Source organism: Alligator mississippiensis, chromosome 16 (assembly GCF_030867095.1).
Source record: "Alligator mississippiensis isolate rAllMis1 chromosome 16, rAllMis1, whole genome shotgun sequence".
In the NCBI taxonomy this organism is placed as follows: domain Eukaryota; kingdom Metazoa; phylum Chordata; order Crocodylia; family Alligatoridae; genus Alligator; species Alligator mississippiensis.
Genome location: NC_081839.1, coordinates 20,360,420 through 20,377,932, shown reverse-complemented (window position 1 = coordinate 20,377,932; position 17,513 = coordinate 20,360,420). Strand labels below are relative to the sequence as shown.

At 51.6% G+C, this 17,513-nt stretch overlaps 1 protein-coding gene across 10 annotated transcripts in view; it reads left to right on the top strand.

Moving 5' to 3' along the window:
- ROBO3 (roundabout guidance receptor 3) overlaps nt 1-17,513 on the top strand; it is a 283,680-nt gene that overhangs the window by 212,513 nt on the left and 53,654 nt on the right. For 8 of the 10 annotated variants that reach the window (XM_019490165.2, XM_019490160.2, XM_019490163.2 and 5 more), the window contains exons 7-9: nt 194-205; nt 6,228-6,352; nt 8,804-8,975. In XM_019490165.2, coding sequence (XP_019345710.2) covers nt 194-205; nt 6,228-6,352; nt 8,804-8,975 — 309 coding nt within the window. The remainder of the gene's footprint in view (nt 1-193; nt 206-6,227; nt 6,353-8,803; nt 8,976-17,513) is intronic. The other 2 variants (XM_019490162.2, XM_019490161.2) reach the window with 1 other exon arrangement.

The window sequence follows — 17,513 nt, the reverse complement described above, 5'->3', positions numbered from 1 at the left end:
TGGCTCAAGGGCAGCATATGTGTTTTGCCCCTCTCTGCACTCTGTGGAGTTGAACACATGATCACAGATTTGCCCTCTGCCTCCTTTGTTGTTCGATCTCAGACCTTCATTCCTATTGTCATTTGAAGTGCACATACCATCTTGATTTGGTTCAGCTCATCTCATTCCTTTTTTTATGTTCTCTCTGTTCCAGTTGGCCCGTTCCGTAAGTATTCATTCCATCTCATACCCTGGGTGCATGCTGGGATGGTTGCAGGTGCCCTTGCTGCCTGGTTTTGCATGTGACGGTCTGCTGTTTCATGAAGCCATGGTGGGAGATGATCTCTTGAGCTGAAGTTGCTCTGATTCTGTGAAACATCAGGCCCTTTGTATAGTGCAGCGTTACATCCTTGGTTTGTATGTAATACCTCACTGGAGAAAATGTCCTGGAGGAGGCATCCAGCCATGGCTCTCTACAAAGAAAGCTGATGCCTAAGGGGGCTTTTTAAGGCCTAACTCCTTCAGAGCTGAGAAGCCTGCTAGAATTCAATTGGACTGAAGGTTGCAGGGTATTGCACAGCAACTCTGACCATGTCTCTCCCACAATGGACACATCTCTCTCTCTCTCTCTCTCTCTCTTTCTCTCTCTTTGTTGAAAAACCCCTGGGTTCTAGTATTGACCCTGGGACTTGATTAATACTAGCCCTAAACACTGCTGCCTGTGTTGGACTGCCCCCACCCCTTACGCTTTCTCCCTGGCTGCAAAAAAAAATAGGGTGCCATGTGGGACTCCACAACCCCACTTTGTTCTTGATTGTGTCAGGAGCATGGATGAAGCCAGTGTCCCTTCCCAGCTGGGCCCCAAGCATGCAGCAGGCAGGTGTGTTTGTGAATAGCCTGAATAGCCTGAATAAATTAAGTTAAAAAAACAACTCCCCTTTAGAGCAGGGGCTGGCTAATGCATCCCAGAGGGGCAGAAGGAGTACTGTTTGTGCTTCCAAAGATGCATCATTACACTAAGGGTTTGTTCCGTTAATAAAATGCCTCTGAAGAGCTCCCCCTAGTCCAGGGGTGGGCAAAATTCAGCCCACAGGTTGGATGTGGCCTGCGAGACTATTCTATCTGGCCCATGGGGCCCCTAAAAAAGTTAGAAAATTAATATTTATCTGCCCCTGGCTTCCTGTCATGCGGCCCTTGATGGCCTGCCAAAACTCAGTAAGCGGCCCTTCACCCGAAATAATTGCCCACCCCTGCCCTAGTCGTAGTAAAATCAAGGACTCGAACTTGAGCAGGCAACGTGGCTGACAGGCTGAGCTGCCTTTGTGCCCTTGGTCTAGTGAGTGGCTACTGATGCTCTGGGTTTTCTGCTTTCCCATCCCTTCCCCACTGGCAGCCTTCATGTGCAGGGCAGGGTGCCACTTCCTGGGGCACCCAAGGTCATCTGTGGCCTTTGCCATCTCTCCCTTTGAAACAGAGCAGGAGTAGAGTAAGGGAGGGGTGCTTTCTGCATCCCTGTCTGTGCCTGGCTGCTATAAAGCCAGTGAGTGAGTGATTAGTGGAGAGACTCTCCAAGAATTAAATGCTGCCCCCACCCTCCTTCCAGACCCATTTGTAGCAGATTATGGAGCAGGTGGTAGCACTGACACAGCTGTTGCTTAGTGAGGTCACAGGTCACTCTATTTGAATCCCAGCATGTGTTATGGTGAGCCACCTCTTCAGAGCTGTGCAGAGCCAGCTGATCTCCCTTTTGTGCTGAGCTAGGAGTGGCTTTACCAGGACTGCTTTTCACTAAATCCTGCACCTTGCTTCTAGCCACTGCGCTACACAGAGGAGGCAGAATTGGGTTGTGCAGGGCACAGAGAAGTGTCTCGTTGTAGATCTGCACTCCAAAGCCCAGCCTACTGGCAGCAAGCACACCACAGCTCTGCACTGTGAGAAAGGGTCTAGGAACTCAACTCCCTGCGTGTGATTGGAGCTAGGTATTTCTTGCCCCATGGGCTTCCTGACTGTGGGGCAGATACTGGTTGGTATTGTAGCACAGACCCTGGGCTGAGTGCCTGCCCTGCTGGGCCCAGGCTTGTTCTGAGTTTTCCCTGGTCTCTGGCACCCACATAGGCAGATCTCTCCCATAGGCAGATCTGCAGTAGGCTTTTCCTACCCTTGAGGGGAGATTCTGCTGAGGCAGACTTCCTGCCTGTAAGAGCTTCCTTTGGCCAGGCAGCCGCGTGCAATCTAGCAATCTATAACTCCATTAGCACAAGGTCTGCAGTGATTAGAATAACATTGGTGCACCCGAAGCTCTGCCTTTAGTGCTGGGTGTCCAATAAATACTTTTCAGCTCTGAGAAGCTGGGCATTGTCTGCTAGCTGTTGTAGGTAGTGAGGGAGGGAAGGCAGAAGGAGATAAGGTTATTGATTAGCATTTGTAAAACTTGGTGTCATTTGTCTTGCATTGAAAGGGAAGAGAAGGTAGGGTTGTTGCAATGCAGGGTGTTATTTATGTTAAGGTGGCTGAATGAGGAGATTTGCTGGCCTTCCTCCATTCCTCCTTCCCTCCAGATCCCATTGGCAGTAGCTATCAAGATAAGCTATCTGGAGGCACATCCAGGTCCTGCTAGCTGGTCTGGTTCTGGTTCCCTGTCGCATCCTGAGGCTCTGAACCATGTCCTGCTAATTTCTCCCCTTGTAATAATAATAATTGGCAATCCCTTACGGTCAAGTTTGGTTGTTTTCCATGATTGCTTTATCTGTGAGTCTGAAGATGACTGATGAGGCTGATCCCCTTGTAAATAATGTGTGAAATATAAGACTTCCTGAACTGCAACCCAGACTTTTTTGATGCAAACAGGTAAGAAGGCTGTGTGCCCGGAGTCACACAGCTCCCACGAGCCCCTGATTTGAGTCACAGCTGGGCACTTCATGTCTGTGTTAGCCAGAGGGGGCAGTCCCATGGCCAACTGCAGATGTCTGCCCACTCTGGCAGGGAAGTGATCTGGCCCCCCAGTATGGCAGTACCTGAATGTCTCACAGCCTTTAATGTATTGATCCTCACCCTCATGAGTTAGGGCAGGGGTGGGCAATTATTTTGGGCAGAGGGCCACTTACTGAGTTTCAGCAAGCCATCGAGGGTTGCATGACAGGCAGTCCAGGGCAGATTAATATTTATTTTCTAAATTTTTTAGGGGCCCCGTGGGCTGGATAGAATGGCCTGTCAGTCCACATCCGGCCCCCAGGCTGCATTTTGCCCAACCCTGAGGTAGGGCAATGTGTATCACCCCAATATGCAGACAGGGGACTGGGTGCAGAGAGGCAAATGACCTACCCAGGGTTGCAAAGGCAGTCTGTGGTGGATCAGGGTAACGTCCCTAGGAGCCCACATGCTAGGCTAGAGCACTAGTCACTGCATTTTGTCAGTAAAGGGCAATTTGCTGCAGTCCAAGCTTCTCAGGACCACACCAGTTCCAGCTAGTCTCTTGTCAGGATATGGCATGCTGGGGCACCTGGGAGTTCCTGGATCAGGAAGAGGGCAGCCGCATCAAAGGGGGAAGCATAGGGCATCGAAGATACTTGGATTGTGGGGAAGACAGAGTCAGACCCTTAGCATGAATCAGATGTAGCAAGGGCTTGAATTCACTCACCCATGTCCCAGCAAAGTTCCCCTACATCAAGTTGTTGGCTGTTCCTTGAGGAGTGCACTTTAGTTTTTGCTAAATCACTGGAAGGGTGCAGGGCACACCCAGGGCAGCAGGAGCATTGTGGAAATCTTGAAAAGCTTCACAAAGCAGAAAAATTGTTTCCGCCCCATGGCTCCATGTGACCTTCCTGCCCCCTCCTTTTTGCTCCCATGTTCCAAATGAGTTCTGGCTGCTCTGGACACTGCTCAAAGCCAGGAAATCCTGGTTAAATTTTCACCCAATCATTGCAATCTCCAGCCACAGTTTTACTTTCCCCATGATACTACCCCCACTTCCTCCCCAGCCCATCAATCTGCCCCTCCCCCTGAACCTAAAGTGACCACTGATCCCTTTCCTGATCAGAGGGCTCAGCAGTGGCTGTGAGGAGGGGCAGTGCATTGTGGGTTCATAGTACACATCTGTGTTTAAGTGAGCTGTGCAGATTGGCTGTAAATTGAGTGGTTGCATGTCCAGCTGTTTATAGCTAGTGGCAGTGTCGGCTGATGCTTAGTAGAGCAGGAGTTGCATCTGTGCTTTACTCCAGGAATGCACTGTCCTAGTGTTCCACAGCAACTTTTGCAGATTCCTATGGACTTGCGGTCAGCCTTAGTCTCAAGGTTGGTGGGGCTGGGGCTTGGCATATAATCAGATCAGTGGTTCTTGATTGGAATTTGTAGCAGTATGGTGAAATGCATCTCCTATGTATTTGGGCTGATATTTCTACCCAAAAAATGCCCAAGGGCCAGGAGTTAAACCTTCATTCTCCAATGGCCTGTTTAAATATGCGTTTCTCCTCTTTTCTTGATGCCCAGGTACAGATATCTTGGGGCATGTTGTTAGTGTAAGGGATGGGACAGGTGCATTCAGCTAGCTTTAATCAAGCAGGTTGACAATAGCAGGAAAGACACAGAGCTGTGACTGTCCGTGACCAAAATGCATAGCCAGGAGCCTATGTGGGCTTGTACAGCCCATTCCATCATTTCTGTACTGCTGATGTTTACCTGTGCTGACTAGTGTAGCCATTATGCATTTGCTTTTCTGAGATGTGATCACACCTTCCCTTGAAGTGTAAACCAACACTGAGGCAATCCAGATGCTTTAAGACTCCACATAGAAACCAAAGTGCTTTGTGTCACACTCAGAAGCATAGAAAATTAGGGTTGGAAGGGACCTCAGGAGGTCATCTAGTTCAACCCCCTGCTCATAGCAGGACCGTCCTCAACTAGATCATCCCAGCCAAGGCTTTGCCTGCTGGTTCTTAAAAACATCAGTCTGGGAATCTAGGATAAAGCCTCCAAAGAGTCAACCCTCTGCATCCCACGCAGGCCATGAGAGGTTTTGATGTGTGACTGCAGATAGTCAGGGCTACTAATTGCCACTTTGTTTAAAACTGTGTCACTTGCCTCCAGTTCTTCATCAGTGACCTCTACAGGATGAAGCAGGACAGGGCAGGGAGAGCCTCTTCTGTGCCTTCCTTGCTGGAGTGACTCACAACCCTGCTTGCCCTGTACGTGTAGTCCTGGGAGTCCCACTGTCACAGACTGATGCAGATGGTGATGTTTGTAGAGCACCGAGTAGTACCAACAGGGACTGAAAAAACGTTAAGGGCACATCTTTCATTATCACTGAGGTTTGTTCTGTGAAAAGCTGTTTGCATCCTCCCTTACTGGGATCATGTTTGGGGAGTCAGGAGAGGGCAGCCAGAGAACCAGCCCATTTGCCTACACACAGGCAGCACTGCCATCCTGGTATCCAGGAGCAGCTACCACTGGGACCTCTGCAGCCCAGGTGAAGTGCAAAATTGTAATGAGGCTGCTGGGAGCCGTGGAAGAGCTGCCCACAGAAGTGCCACAAGATGCCATGCTTGGCAACCTTGCCTGCATGGCCCATCTTCAAACTCAAGGCATTCAGATTTGAACTGAAGCAGAAACAGCTGTTCCCTGAGGTCTTCCCTGAGAGGAACAGAATTGAAGAGCTACTTTCACTGTGTGCTATGAAGGCACCTGGCAATGTTGGGCCTCTTGACAGGAGGGGAACAGGGTTTCTTTTCCTTCCTGTCAGAGAAGTGTCAGGCAGGTGCTGCTGTATCTTTGCCACTGCTCTCAATGCACCCAGTCCATCAAACAGCCGGGGTGAACATCTGGGACTAGGTGAAAACCTGGGGCACCTGAGTGTTCTGTGCCAGAAAACAGGCCTGGCTGGTATACTGGTAGAAACCCAGTCTGCGTGAAGGATGCTCATGCTGTCCCTAGTTTAGATGCTGTGCCCCACTGGTTTAGCTTGCACCACTGTGCTCCAGGGCAGCATGTCTCCATGAGGGTTTTCACAGGGTCCTGCCACAGTCAGAGGCCTGTGAGCTTCTCACTGAAGATAGGGCCTGAGTAAATTTCCATTTGGTTCTTGAAGACTCAAAGAAAAACTTGCACTCTGAGCTACAGAACTGTGTTCTGCTGAGGCAGTGGCAATCTCCCAGGTAGCGCCAGGCCATTCAAACCCAGGGGGCTACAGACAAACCCATTATAAAGATTGCAACTTTTGTCTGTTTGTCTCTCTCCCTCTTCTTATTTGCTCTCAGTTCCACCCCAGCTAGTGACTCGCCCTCGGGACCAGATTATAGCTCAGGGCCGCACTGTGACGTTTCAATGCGAAACCAAGGGAAACCCGCCACCGGCAGTGTTCTGGCAGAAGGAGGGCAGCCAGGTAGGTCTGCATGCCCTGTGCTCCTTTGTGCCCCCAACTGTCTCCCCTGCTCTGGTGAGGGTGGGGGTTGATACCAGGATACTACCTTGCCCTACAGTGCTGCCTTCCCAAAGCAGGACTGCAGTTCTCTTGGTCCAGGGCTCTGGACCTTATGTTGGGTTTCAGCTGTGCCAGAAGCTCAAGCAAGTGCATTTGCCTCTGCAGGCCTGTAGTCACCAGCAGGGCCCAGCATAGAGTCTGGCCTGTGACTTCTTAAGGCTTCTCCAGCAATGAGACTCCTTCACTCCTGGAGCACTGCCAGTCAGGGAGCTGTGAGAAGTGGTTGAGGCTCCCATGTGGGCAAGGCACAGCAGTGCCATTCTAGGTGGGTTAGGAGTGAGAAGGTGATGGGTCTTCTCCAGGAAGATGCAGCCTGAGTTATCCTCTGCCTAGAAAGGCAGCATTCAATCGTCTACCCACCCATGTAAGGGGGAGGAAGTAGCCACTTCACCTGTGGTGGGGTGGGTGATATACTATGGAAGATCAGCAGCCTTTCTGAGCTGGGGGTGGATGTTGCAGGGCCAAGAGATCTGTTCCAGCTTGGTGATGCTTATAGCTCATCTCTTCTGTCAGGAGCACCTCACTTAGGCTGTGAGCTCCCAGCTGGACCCCCACTGGACTTGCTTATCTCACCCCAAATGAACCTTCCCTCAGGGGCCACAGACCTCCCTCTCAGCCACATAGGCTCCCAGGTGCTGGCCCAGGTCCAGCTCAGCTCAGCTCACCTCACCTTCACATACTATGGGCTCCCACTCCTCATCTCAGCCCAGGTTGGCTCAACTCCCCTTAGATTCCAGGAGGGCAGAGCAGCATCTCTGCCAGAGAATATCAGAGCCCAAGCTGGAGAGGTACAGGGACTGCCTGACTGAAATCAGAGCTCTGGGGAGCAAGGACCATCTGGCTTTTTTCGTGCTTATATGGCCCTGTCTCGCCCACCTGCACCAGCTGCCCAAAGATTGCACCTGCTGTCCAGCTGCTGCCTCTGTCCTTCTAGTACTCTCATGGACTGCTGCTTTTGGCTTCTCTAGCACCTCTGGAATGAAGGCCAAACTGCCACCTTGTCCTGGATTGAAGCTGAGGGCACCAGGGCCTGATGCAGAACTGTGGAGAGTGAAAAGTGGCCTCTCCCATCTCTCTGGTTTGTCACAACTCTGCCTTCAAGGACTGGCACTCCTCCTCCTACAGCCTGTGGCACCAGTGTCCCCAGGATCTGATTGAAGACTATCATGCCCTCAGCTCTACCCCCTTCAGGGAGCTCCCAAAGAGGTTTCCCAGATTACAGTGAAAGCAGGGGGCACCCAGGCAAGTGCTGGGCTGACCACTCTGGCAGCTGGCAGAGCCTTTGCAAATGGTTCTCATCCCCTTTGTGCACCAAAATGGCAGCACCTCAGCTGGGTGGCCTTTTTGGTTCTTACCCACAGCTTGTGATTCTGTCACTCCTGCATTGTGGTAACACTCCACACAAGCAGACCAAGTATGTGCAAAAGACTGCACATGGGCTGAGTATGTACATAGCTGTTTAGGCATATATCTGAGCAGAAATCTTGGAACAGTCCAGGAGGAGGGGCCTCCCTCCATGTTATAGGCCAGCGTTACCCAGTCTTCCTCTCCAGCACTTCTTTTGAAGCTGAGCCATTGCCCCTTGAGTTAAATGGTTATTGGGTAAAATGAATGGTGAGCAGTGCAGAAGTTTCTTTCCCACTGGGGGCAAGAGTCCAGGCTAAAAACCAGGGCTTGATCACCTCTAAAGTAGCACTGATTTCACAGAGACCCACAGTCTCGCTTGTACTCCAAGTAGCCCCACATTCCTCCCTCACTTGTCTGCTCAGGAACCTAGCTTCAGAATAAGCATTGGAGAGGATCCGAGAACATCTCTGAGGGGTCATGTGTGGCAATTAGAGAACTCAGTTGGGAAGTTGGAGAGCTGCAGGTTCCTGCCCCCTTGGGCAGTAGGGGCTGGAAGTCCAGGATCCTGCTTCCTGGGCAAGTACCTTAACCACTCAGCCTGTGGGGCTATAACAGAGAAAGGACAACTTCTCCCTAGCAGGTGTTGGTTGTGGGTTTCAGGCTAGCTACATTTTCATGACATATCCATAGTGGGCATGCCTAAGTGCCCAGCTGGTATATAAACTACTGACCATGCTCGGTCTCTATGTATTCATTTGTGTGTGCATGGTGCAGTTGCAGTAGACATGCAAGCTGTGTCAGTACCAAAAAGGCTGGCAGCTGGAAATCTGCCATTCAGTGCACAGTGGGGAGCAGAGTTCTGCCCTCTGGGCTTCTGCTGTTCCTGTGAGACCGAAGTTACATTTTGGAAATCTCTGCAGTGGCAATGTTTTCCCTTGTGTCTCAAGTGCATGCAGCCCTCCCAGGATGGAGTGTCAGGGCCTTTTCCCTTGTGTTTTCCTTCAGATCCTGTTGTTTCCCAGCCAGCCCCCTCAGTCCATGAGCCGTTTCTCTGTGGCCCCAAGTGGGGAAATGACCATCAGAGATGTGCAGACAGCAGACTCTGGTTACTATATGTGCCAAGCCATCAGTGTGGCAGGGAGTATCCTGGCCAAGGCCCTGCTGGAGGTGGAGGATGGTGAGTACTCATGAGGGTGAGTTGCATAGCAGATGATGAGCAAAACTGTCTGGGGAAGGACTTCAAAGGGCAGAGGGAGCACTGGGTGTGGTCTCTTGGCCAAGCCCAGCAGAATGGGATAGAAGGTTAGCCCTAGATAAGTCTTGGCCTCAGGGTGTGGTGCAAAGTCTTTGCAGGCTCCCTGCCCTCAGGAGCCATGCTGAGGAAGTTGGGAATTGTGGCAGCACTATGCAGAGAGCCACAGGCCTGACAGCCACAAGCTTTGTTTGGAGTTGATCTGTGGGGAATGGTGGGAGCATGACTACTTGGTTCACAGGGATGGGAAAGAGAATGGCTGAGTTTCCAAGAGTGCTTTGCATGAAAACTGGCCAGAGACACAGGAGTTAGCCTGCCCAGTGGGCGCTGTCACGGGCTTCTGCTGGCTTTCACTTGGATGGTTCCTTGAGCTGGCAGTTCACCGGATGTGGCCTGTGACCTGATAGTAGAGGTGGCTGGTGATGCTGTCTTTGGACAAGCAGTCCATTTAAACATCTGCCTTCTCTATTTCTGGGGTAGGTTCTGGATGGAGAGAGGTCAGTGCCACTTCTCCATACAAGCAGAGCAACAGCCTGCTTCCAAATTCCATTTGGGTATGTTCACTTGATCTCACTCAGGTTTCACTGCCTTGCTTGCTGATCACTCTCATCCCAAGGAGATTGGGACTGGGATATGTGTTTTGGTAGCCTATAAGTTTATCTTCCAGGCTGCATTTTCAGGGGTGCAAGATTTTTTAGTGTTTCTGATCTGGATAAAAGGAGCTCAAATCCTCGCTGCCCGGGTGTGCACAGGTAGTCTGCCAGCTGAGACTGGGGGCATAAACCATGACCTGTGGGACCTGGAGAGCCAGGCCTCCTAGGTAGGATGGTGCCCTCTAAACTGGATGAGCAATGGAAGGTTTTGGTGCTTGTGTAAGGATGTGGAAGACACGATGCAGAGACGGAGGCTGCGAAAATGCAGAAAGAAAAAGAGAAAGACCTAGGGTGTGGGTAACATGAGGTGGTCTGAGAGGGGAAGAGTGACATGAAAAAAGAGGCCTATAACTAATTTTCTGTGAAGTGGAGCTACAGCTCCTTCGTCCTGAGATGAGTTTGGTCTTCAAGGTTCCCAGCAGTGTCAGGAGCCCATAAAACACACCTGGCAAGAGGGAGGCAGTGATGAGGGCTGTGGGCAGTGCACCAGCTACCTGGCTTTGCCATGGCCCACAGTGTCCATCTTTCTCTTAGCCCAGCTGTTTGATTCCTTTCTGGGGGCTCTGCCACCTGCTCCTGGTTCTGTGGCAAGCTGTCACTGCCCTAGCCTGGCTGCACAGACACTGGGCAGGAGTGCAACCTAGCCATGTACTGGCTTGAGGTCTGGTACATCCCATCGGTGCTACAAGTTGTTGGCTCAGTGTCTTGTGAAGCCCTAAGGTGCCCAAAGAATCTGTGCAGCAAGGAGGGAAAGGGAGCTAGTGAGCCATGGCCTGGCCTCTGCAGGTAGTTTTTTTTCCTGGTTCAGAAGGGTACTGTTGTTTATTTAAGCCTCCTGGTGAACTTTCCTGGCAATAGCAGATGTGAAGAAATTGCTGCATCCTGCAAGACCTGAGCCACAGGGTTTCATACTGTTAGTGAATCCCCAACTTTATGGGAGACTTTTCCTGCTGGAAACCTTCAGGGAGCCTGTCCCAGCCCCAGCCCCAGCCTGGCCTGTTAGAACCAACCACTCTTTCAGGAGAACCCCTCAGGCTAGGGGTGCTGCAGCTGAAGACAGCAAGGGGCAGCTGTTCATAGCAACGCCTTTGAGGACTGCAGCTTGAAAAAATGAAGTACTTTGCATGGACACTCTTTGACTTCTGACACAGTTAACACAGCCTCATCTTTAGTCAGTTGTTTCCAGACAATGCAAAACTTCACGGGGGCAGCTTGCAATGAGTAATCCAGAGTAATTCCATTAACGCTCATTTATGCTTTGTTTTTTTTAATTCAGCCTAGCCCCTGAAGGGCAGGGGCTACGCTTTACAGTTCCCATTGATGGAGGCCAGGTGCAGTGGAGCTGGGAAACACAGTTTATGTCCCTTGCAGGCTGTGAGATGCCAGGCTTCTGGCAGTGCTATTGGTTATTATGGGCAAGTGCATCTGTTCTACAAGGCTAGGGCCATAAAACCAGCCAGGGGGGTCTGTTCTGCAGCTGGAGGTCCTCTTAATAGACATATCACTGAGACCAAAAATATCCTTTCCTCCCACATTTAGAGCCAAACTGTTGGTCATATTGGATGGAAATGTTTCAGGCAGGTTCTCATTACCACATCCCCTGGTCCCAATCTGCTGCTTCCACTTCACTATGTGCAAGAGGCAGGCAAGGTTCTTTGAGTAGATGTGATATCTTTTATTAGACCAACTAAATAGTTGGAAAAAAGTTCTTTGACAGGTTTTGGGCACAAACACCTTTCTTCAGGTGGGATCATAACCCTTGTCCTTTGGAAGAGACTACTGATCCAGCAAAATGCACTATTCCCTGAATGATGAGGAAAGGCAAGATCAGTTATATCCCAGCACTGGGTCCTCCAAGTTTTCATGTCCAGGAAGATCCCAACAATGACTGTATAAGAGTGCTTCCTCTCTACTTTGCATTCATGTCCTCTGTGGAAATGGTCGGAGAATCCCCAGAACTGCTCATGGTAGGGTAGACCACCTGGTTTGGAGGCTGGCACAGGAGATCAGCAGCAAGCAGCTAGGCCCTGTATATCTCCTTTCCTGCCCCACACGATGCAGCTGACCCCTTCCACAGTCTTCCCTACTCTCTCTTTCTCTCTCTCTCTCTCTCTCCTGCCTTCACTAGGCCAGTGCTGTTTACCAAAGATAACCTCTCTTTCTGCCTCTCTAGAAGCTTCTCAGAGTGTAAACAAATTCCCCATATGAACCTGTCTCCACCAGCATTCCCTTCAGCAAAGTTCGCAAAATGGCACTAAAGGCTCCAGGAAATGTGCAAAGCTCTGCTTCCTCACTACCCTCTGAGACCAAAACAGGCTGAAGCTGAGAGGGCCAGAGCCTGAGCCAAGAGAGGCAACCTGAGACTGACCAAAGGTTGAGACTGGAATGGCCAGGCCAAAGAGAGTGGGTCTAGGCCATCAGTCAACAGCCAGACTTGAAGCCTATACAAGAAGGCAAATGGTGTCTCAGTGACATCTGCAAGGCATGGGCAAGGCTGTAGGAACAGAGGAGGCCATGAATAATTCTTAAGGCAGATGGTGCCCTGAGGCACTGATGGGACAAAAGGGGGCCTCAAAGCTTGAAGAACAGGACTGGGGATCAGCTGGCCTGAAGCTGGCTAGGACTGTAAGGTGGATAGAAAACTGGCTGGAGCATCAGGCTTATAGTAGTAATCAGTGACTCAATATCTAGTTGCCCACCAGTATCAAGTGGAGTGCCCCAGGGGTCGGTTCTGGGCCAGTTTTGTTCAATGTCTTCATCAAGAACCTGGAAAATGTCATAGAGTGCACCCTCAGTGAGTTAGCATATAATACCAAGCTGGGGGGAGTGGTAAATAGGCTGGAGGGTAGGGCTAGGATTCAGTGTGGCTTAGACAAATTGGAGGATTGGGCCAAAAGGAATCTCATGAGGTTCAACAAAGATAAGTGCAAAGTCCTGCACTTAAGGCAGAACAACCCCATGCACTGGTACAGGCTGGGGACTGGCTGGTTGTGCAGCAGCTTTGCAGAAAAGGACCTGGGGCTTACAGTGAATGATAAGCTGAATAGAATCTAGCAGTGTGCCCTTCTTGCCAAGAAGGCTAACAGCATACTGGGCAGCAAGGGAAGCTTAGGTTAGATATTAGAAAGGATTGTTTCACTAGGAGGGTAGTAAAACACTGGAACAGATTACCTATAGAGGTGGTGTAATCTCCATCTTTGGGCATTTTCAAGACCCGACTAGACAAAGCTTTGGTTGGGATGATCTAGTTGGGGCTGGTCCTGCTATGAGCAGGGGGTTGAACTAGATGACCTCCTGAGGTCCCTTCCAACCCTAATGTGCTATGATTCTAGGGCTCACTCGGGGACTCTGGGACAGCCTCCCTTCTACAACAGAAAATAATTCCATCGAGATGTGGCAGGTGAGAGAAAAAGGGAGTATGCTGGGGAGCTGGAGTGGGACAGGAGCCAGATGGCCATGAGGGGGCATCACAGCCACCCCTAGGGCCTGGTCCTGCTACATTTGCCCTTGTCTGCAAAGAGTGACTGAACTGAGCCCACAAATGCAAGCCAACAGCAGGTGAGCCATGACCCTGTGACAGTGGGCAGAAGGTCAACATGGGCAGGTTTTGCCTGTGCACAGGAAGTGGCCTTAGCTAACTCACTGAGGACTGGATCCAGCCAGTCTGCATGGGCAAACAAACCACAATCCCTGGTGTGGGCTACTGTGCACTAAGGAAGCTATCACAGGAGCTCTAGTGGTGAGGGTGTGATTTTTTTTTTCCTGCCCTTTCCCTATGCAGTATCTCTGCCACTTTTCTATGCAAGCTCATCAGAATCAAGTTGTTCCATATCTTCATTGCTGAGGTACAGGGTTGCTGCTGGCCAGGCTGACCCACAAGCCTGGCCCTGGGGCTTCCCAAACAAAGCAGCAGGTCCCAGGACTTTAGCAATGACACACTGGGGCCTGTAGTAGCAGCAGCATTGTTCTCTGCCTGCCCTGTGTGGAGTTATAGGACTCGGATTGGATGACAACCTACATCTAGAGCTGCTGTGGGTTGGTTCTGTCTCCTCTCCCCGCTCATTCCCAGTTTCAAACTTCCAGGTTCCTCTGCTGCATGTTGATGTGCAATTCAGCCCATAGGAAATAGCTCCAGTTCACTGTGCCCCTGCTGCAGTCAGTAAGGCTGAGCCTCATGTTAGAGCCACCTGTAGCACAGGCCGGAACTTGATTTGATTCTTGTTTATGCCCATGATTAGAGTATCTGAGCACCTTCTGGCCATGACAAATGCACCCTTGGTGATTGCAGGGATGAGAAACTGAAGCCCAGAGAGACATGGTGATTTGCCCATGATAATGGAGGGAGTATTTGGTAGAGCATAGAACTGAACCTGCATCTCCCAAGTTCCAGGTCATGTCGTAACCATTAGACCATCCTACCTTCTCATCCAAGCTCCAGGGTGTAAATACAGGGTAATCATCAGCAGCCCTGAATCTAGGGCGAGGCACCCTTGGGAGGTTGGTAAAGATTGAAGACAGGAGATGTCTCGCATAGATAATGAATGGTCAGATCCTTGTAGCTTAGTATCATCTCAGCTAGCATCACTCAGCAGGAGAAACTGTCCCTGGGGGCGAGCACTACTCCTACCTTTCACTCTTCTCCCTGACTCTCCTTTCCTTTCCCTTCCCTAAAACCATACCTTCTCTATCTGCCCTTCAGTGTTTCCTTTCCTAGGTCAGAGCTGAGACATAGGCAGTTCTGAGAAATGGTTAGAGCAGAGCTGGCATCAGGGATCCAGACTAGGCTTGAAGTCCAGAAAGTGAATTGCAGGTTGAGACAGATCCGTGCCAGCCACCCAGGGTACAGAAGTTAAAGCTGGGCAGGAGCCAGTCCATACAATAGGAGCCAAGTGCTTAGAACCAGGACAGTGAATACACAGGATGCATTTGCACAAGCAGCCTAGAGATACTGCACCAGGGGGCTTGAACAGCCCTGCTGCCCCTTGCAGCCAGGCACGTGCAGGTGTGCAGAAGTGAGTCTTCATTCCCTGTAGCATCCATGGGATCCACCTCCTCTCTAGGAGTTTTGCTGTCCTCCCTTTCCCATTCCTGCTGCTCAGAGGCTTAGGAGCCAAACAGTCTGTGTTTGCATTAAAGTGTCATTATTTAGTTTTGTGAGTACTGGGGTGGGGCAGTACACATGCTCAGAACCCTTGTTTCAGGCAGACTGCAGGCTCCCACAGCACTCACTGTCTCACTCACACCAGGGCCTTGCTTGGAAGTTTCTTCGCTACTTGGAGGCAAGGGACACTTTTTTAAATGAACCCTGTTTGGTTGCTATGCTGTGCAGACCCAGATATTTGTGCATGCAATCGTGAGCTGGAGTCTGACACCCCGCTGTAATAGGGAACCCTATCCCTGTTACCTCCAGAGGGATGAGGAGCAAGAGAATGGGACAGATGCCCTTTAAGACTAAGACCTTTGTAGCTCAGAGAGGCAAGACTTCAGATTAGCCAGCAGGCACAGGAGCTCAGAGGCAGGGGCTGTAAGGCTGCAGGGGAAAACTTAAAAGAACAGACTGGCTAACTGACTGAATAGAAAACACTGTGCCTAGTTAAAAGGCCTGGAGACAGGTGATCAGAAGGAGGTGGAGTCTGAGCAGTAAATAAGCTTAGTGCTGGGGCCAGAGTAGGCAGTCTGGCCCTGACCTGGTCAGAGAGAGTTACTCCTGCCAGTTGAGGATGTAAAAGAGGGAGCAGACTTGAAATGTATCCTAAAGCAGGAGTGGGCAAAATATGGCTGGATTTGGCCTGCCAGGCCATTCTAGCTGGCCTGTGGGGCTCCTAAAAAATTTAGAAAATTAATATTTATGTTCCCCTGTCTGCCTGTCAAAGGACCCAGGGGGAGCTGGCAGCAGGACCCAGCAGCTACAGCAGCAAGGCCCACCAAGCCGCACCCCATCCCACCCCACCACCAGCTCCCTGGACCCTGCGACCTAGAGCTGTTCCTGCTTCTCTCTGCTGGACAGGGAAATTCGGATAAAAAGGTGGGGGCAGGAGGGAGAGGCAGGGGACATTGGTGATGTGTAAGGGATGCACAGGGGTGCATATGCACCACCTGAGCATGGTGGTGCATCCCCTATGAAAAGGCACCACTGACACTGTCGGTGGCATCTGCGGGCGGTTGGTGCGCATCCCCCCCTCTCCCCTATCAGCACTGCCGACGGCATCTGGGCGCCCCCGACACTGCCAGCAGCGTCTGCAGGCAATTGCTGCTCACCACCCCTGCCGCCAGTGCTGATGGCATCTGCAAGAGCTCCCCGCTACCGCCACGCTCCTGCTGCCACCAGTGCCACCATGTGCCCCCAGCTGCTGGAGGCATGTGTTGTTCAATAGCAGGGGAGGACCTCAGGTGATCACTCCAGTCCTCAGGGCTAGGCTAGGCTGACTCCTGTGGCCTGGTGCTGCAGCCAGGAACTACATGATGCCAGAGTAGCAGGCATGGGGTGGAGGAGAGTGGCAGCAGTGGCAGGCAGGAAAGCAGGGCAATGGCTGTGGCAGGCAGCAGGGAAGTGGCAGCAAGCAGGCATGTGGAGCACAGTGACAGCTGGGCAGGAGCACGGGGCCTACATTAGTGTGCTGGGGCCCATGCCAGCGGCAGGAGTACAGGGCCTGGACCAGCAGGGGCTCTATGGAGCCAAGCCAGGCCCTGCACTCCTGCTGCCCCACTCTGGACACCTGCTGGTGCTAGCCCCAGGGCACTGGCATGGGCCCCACACTCCTGCCCAGCTGTTGCTATGCTCTATTCACTCACTCACTGTCACTCCCCTACTGCCTGCCATAGCCATTTCCCCACTTTCCTGCCTGCCACTTCCCTTCAGCCCCCACCCACTGCTTCAGTACCATGTGGTTCCCAGCTGCAGCGCCAGGCCACAGGGCTCAGCAGGAGCTGGCCTGGCCCCTGCAATTCTCGGCTGGCTCCGTGTGCTGCCAGCCAGGCCTGTCCTGCTTCTGCTGCAGTCTCAGCCGTGCAGCTGGGAACTGTGTGGTGCTGAAGCGGTGAGTGGGGGGAATGGAGAAGTGGCAGGAGAAGGGCAGTGCTGGCAGATGGAGAGGGAGGTGGGAGTGAGTGGGAACACAGGGCCTGTGCTGGTGCCCCAGGGCCAGGAACATGGAGCCCGGGCTTAACGGAGCACTGGCAGGGGCTCTGCCTGTCGTGGGGTGGGGGCTATGGGCAAGCCCTCCCACTCCTCACATGCCATAACCCTCCCCAGACATCCTATCCCCACACACTCACAAGCCCCATAGCTACCCACATCCTACACACAACACACCCACATGCTCCCCCCACCCCACATATACACACACCCCCACCCCCGTGCCTGTCCACCCCCCACAAACTCCCCCATGCACCCATACCCTCCTCCACACCCCACATACCCACACACCCGCAGCCCCCAACAAACCTATACCCTCCCACCCATAGCCCCCAACATACAAAAATAAGACTTCATTTTAAGCTATTGTATAATCATGTCTATGTACACTATACAAATACATGCAAATCAGGACAAAAATATTTTTTGAAATCAAATTAATGAATGTTGTAGTAGATGTGTGATTTTTAGAATACAATTTGGTATTTTTCTGGTTCTGAGATGGCAACCCCCCTTCCTGAAAGGAGCACTTCTGGGGGCAAGGGGAGGGACGTCCAGTGGCAAAACTCAGTGGGTAGGGTTGGGGACTTCAAGTCCCAAAATGGGGACCAAGGGGGAGGGGTACCTGTCAAGGGGTGAGGTTAACTGTGCGGCCCTCAATGGCTTGCCCAAACT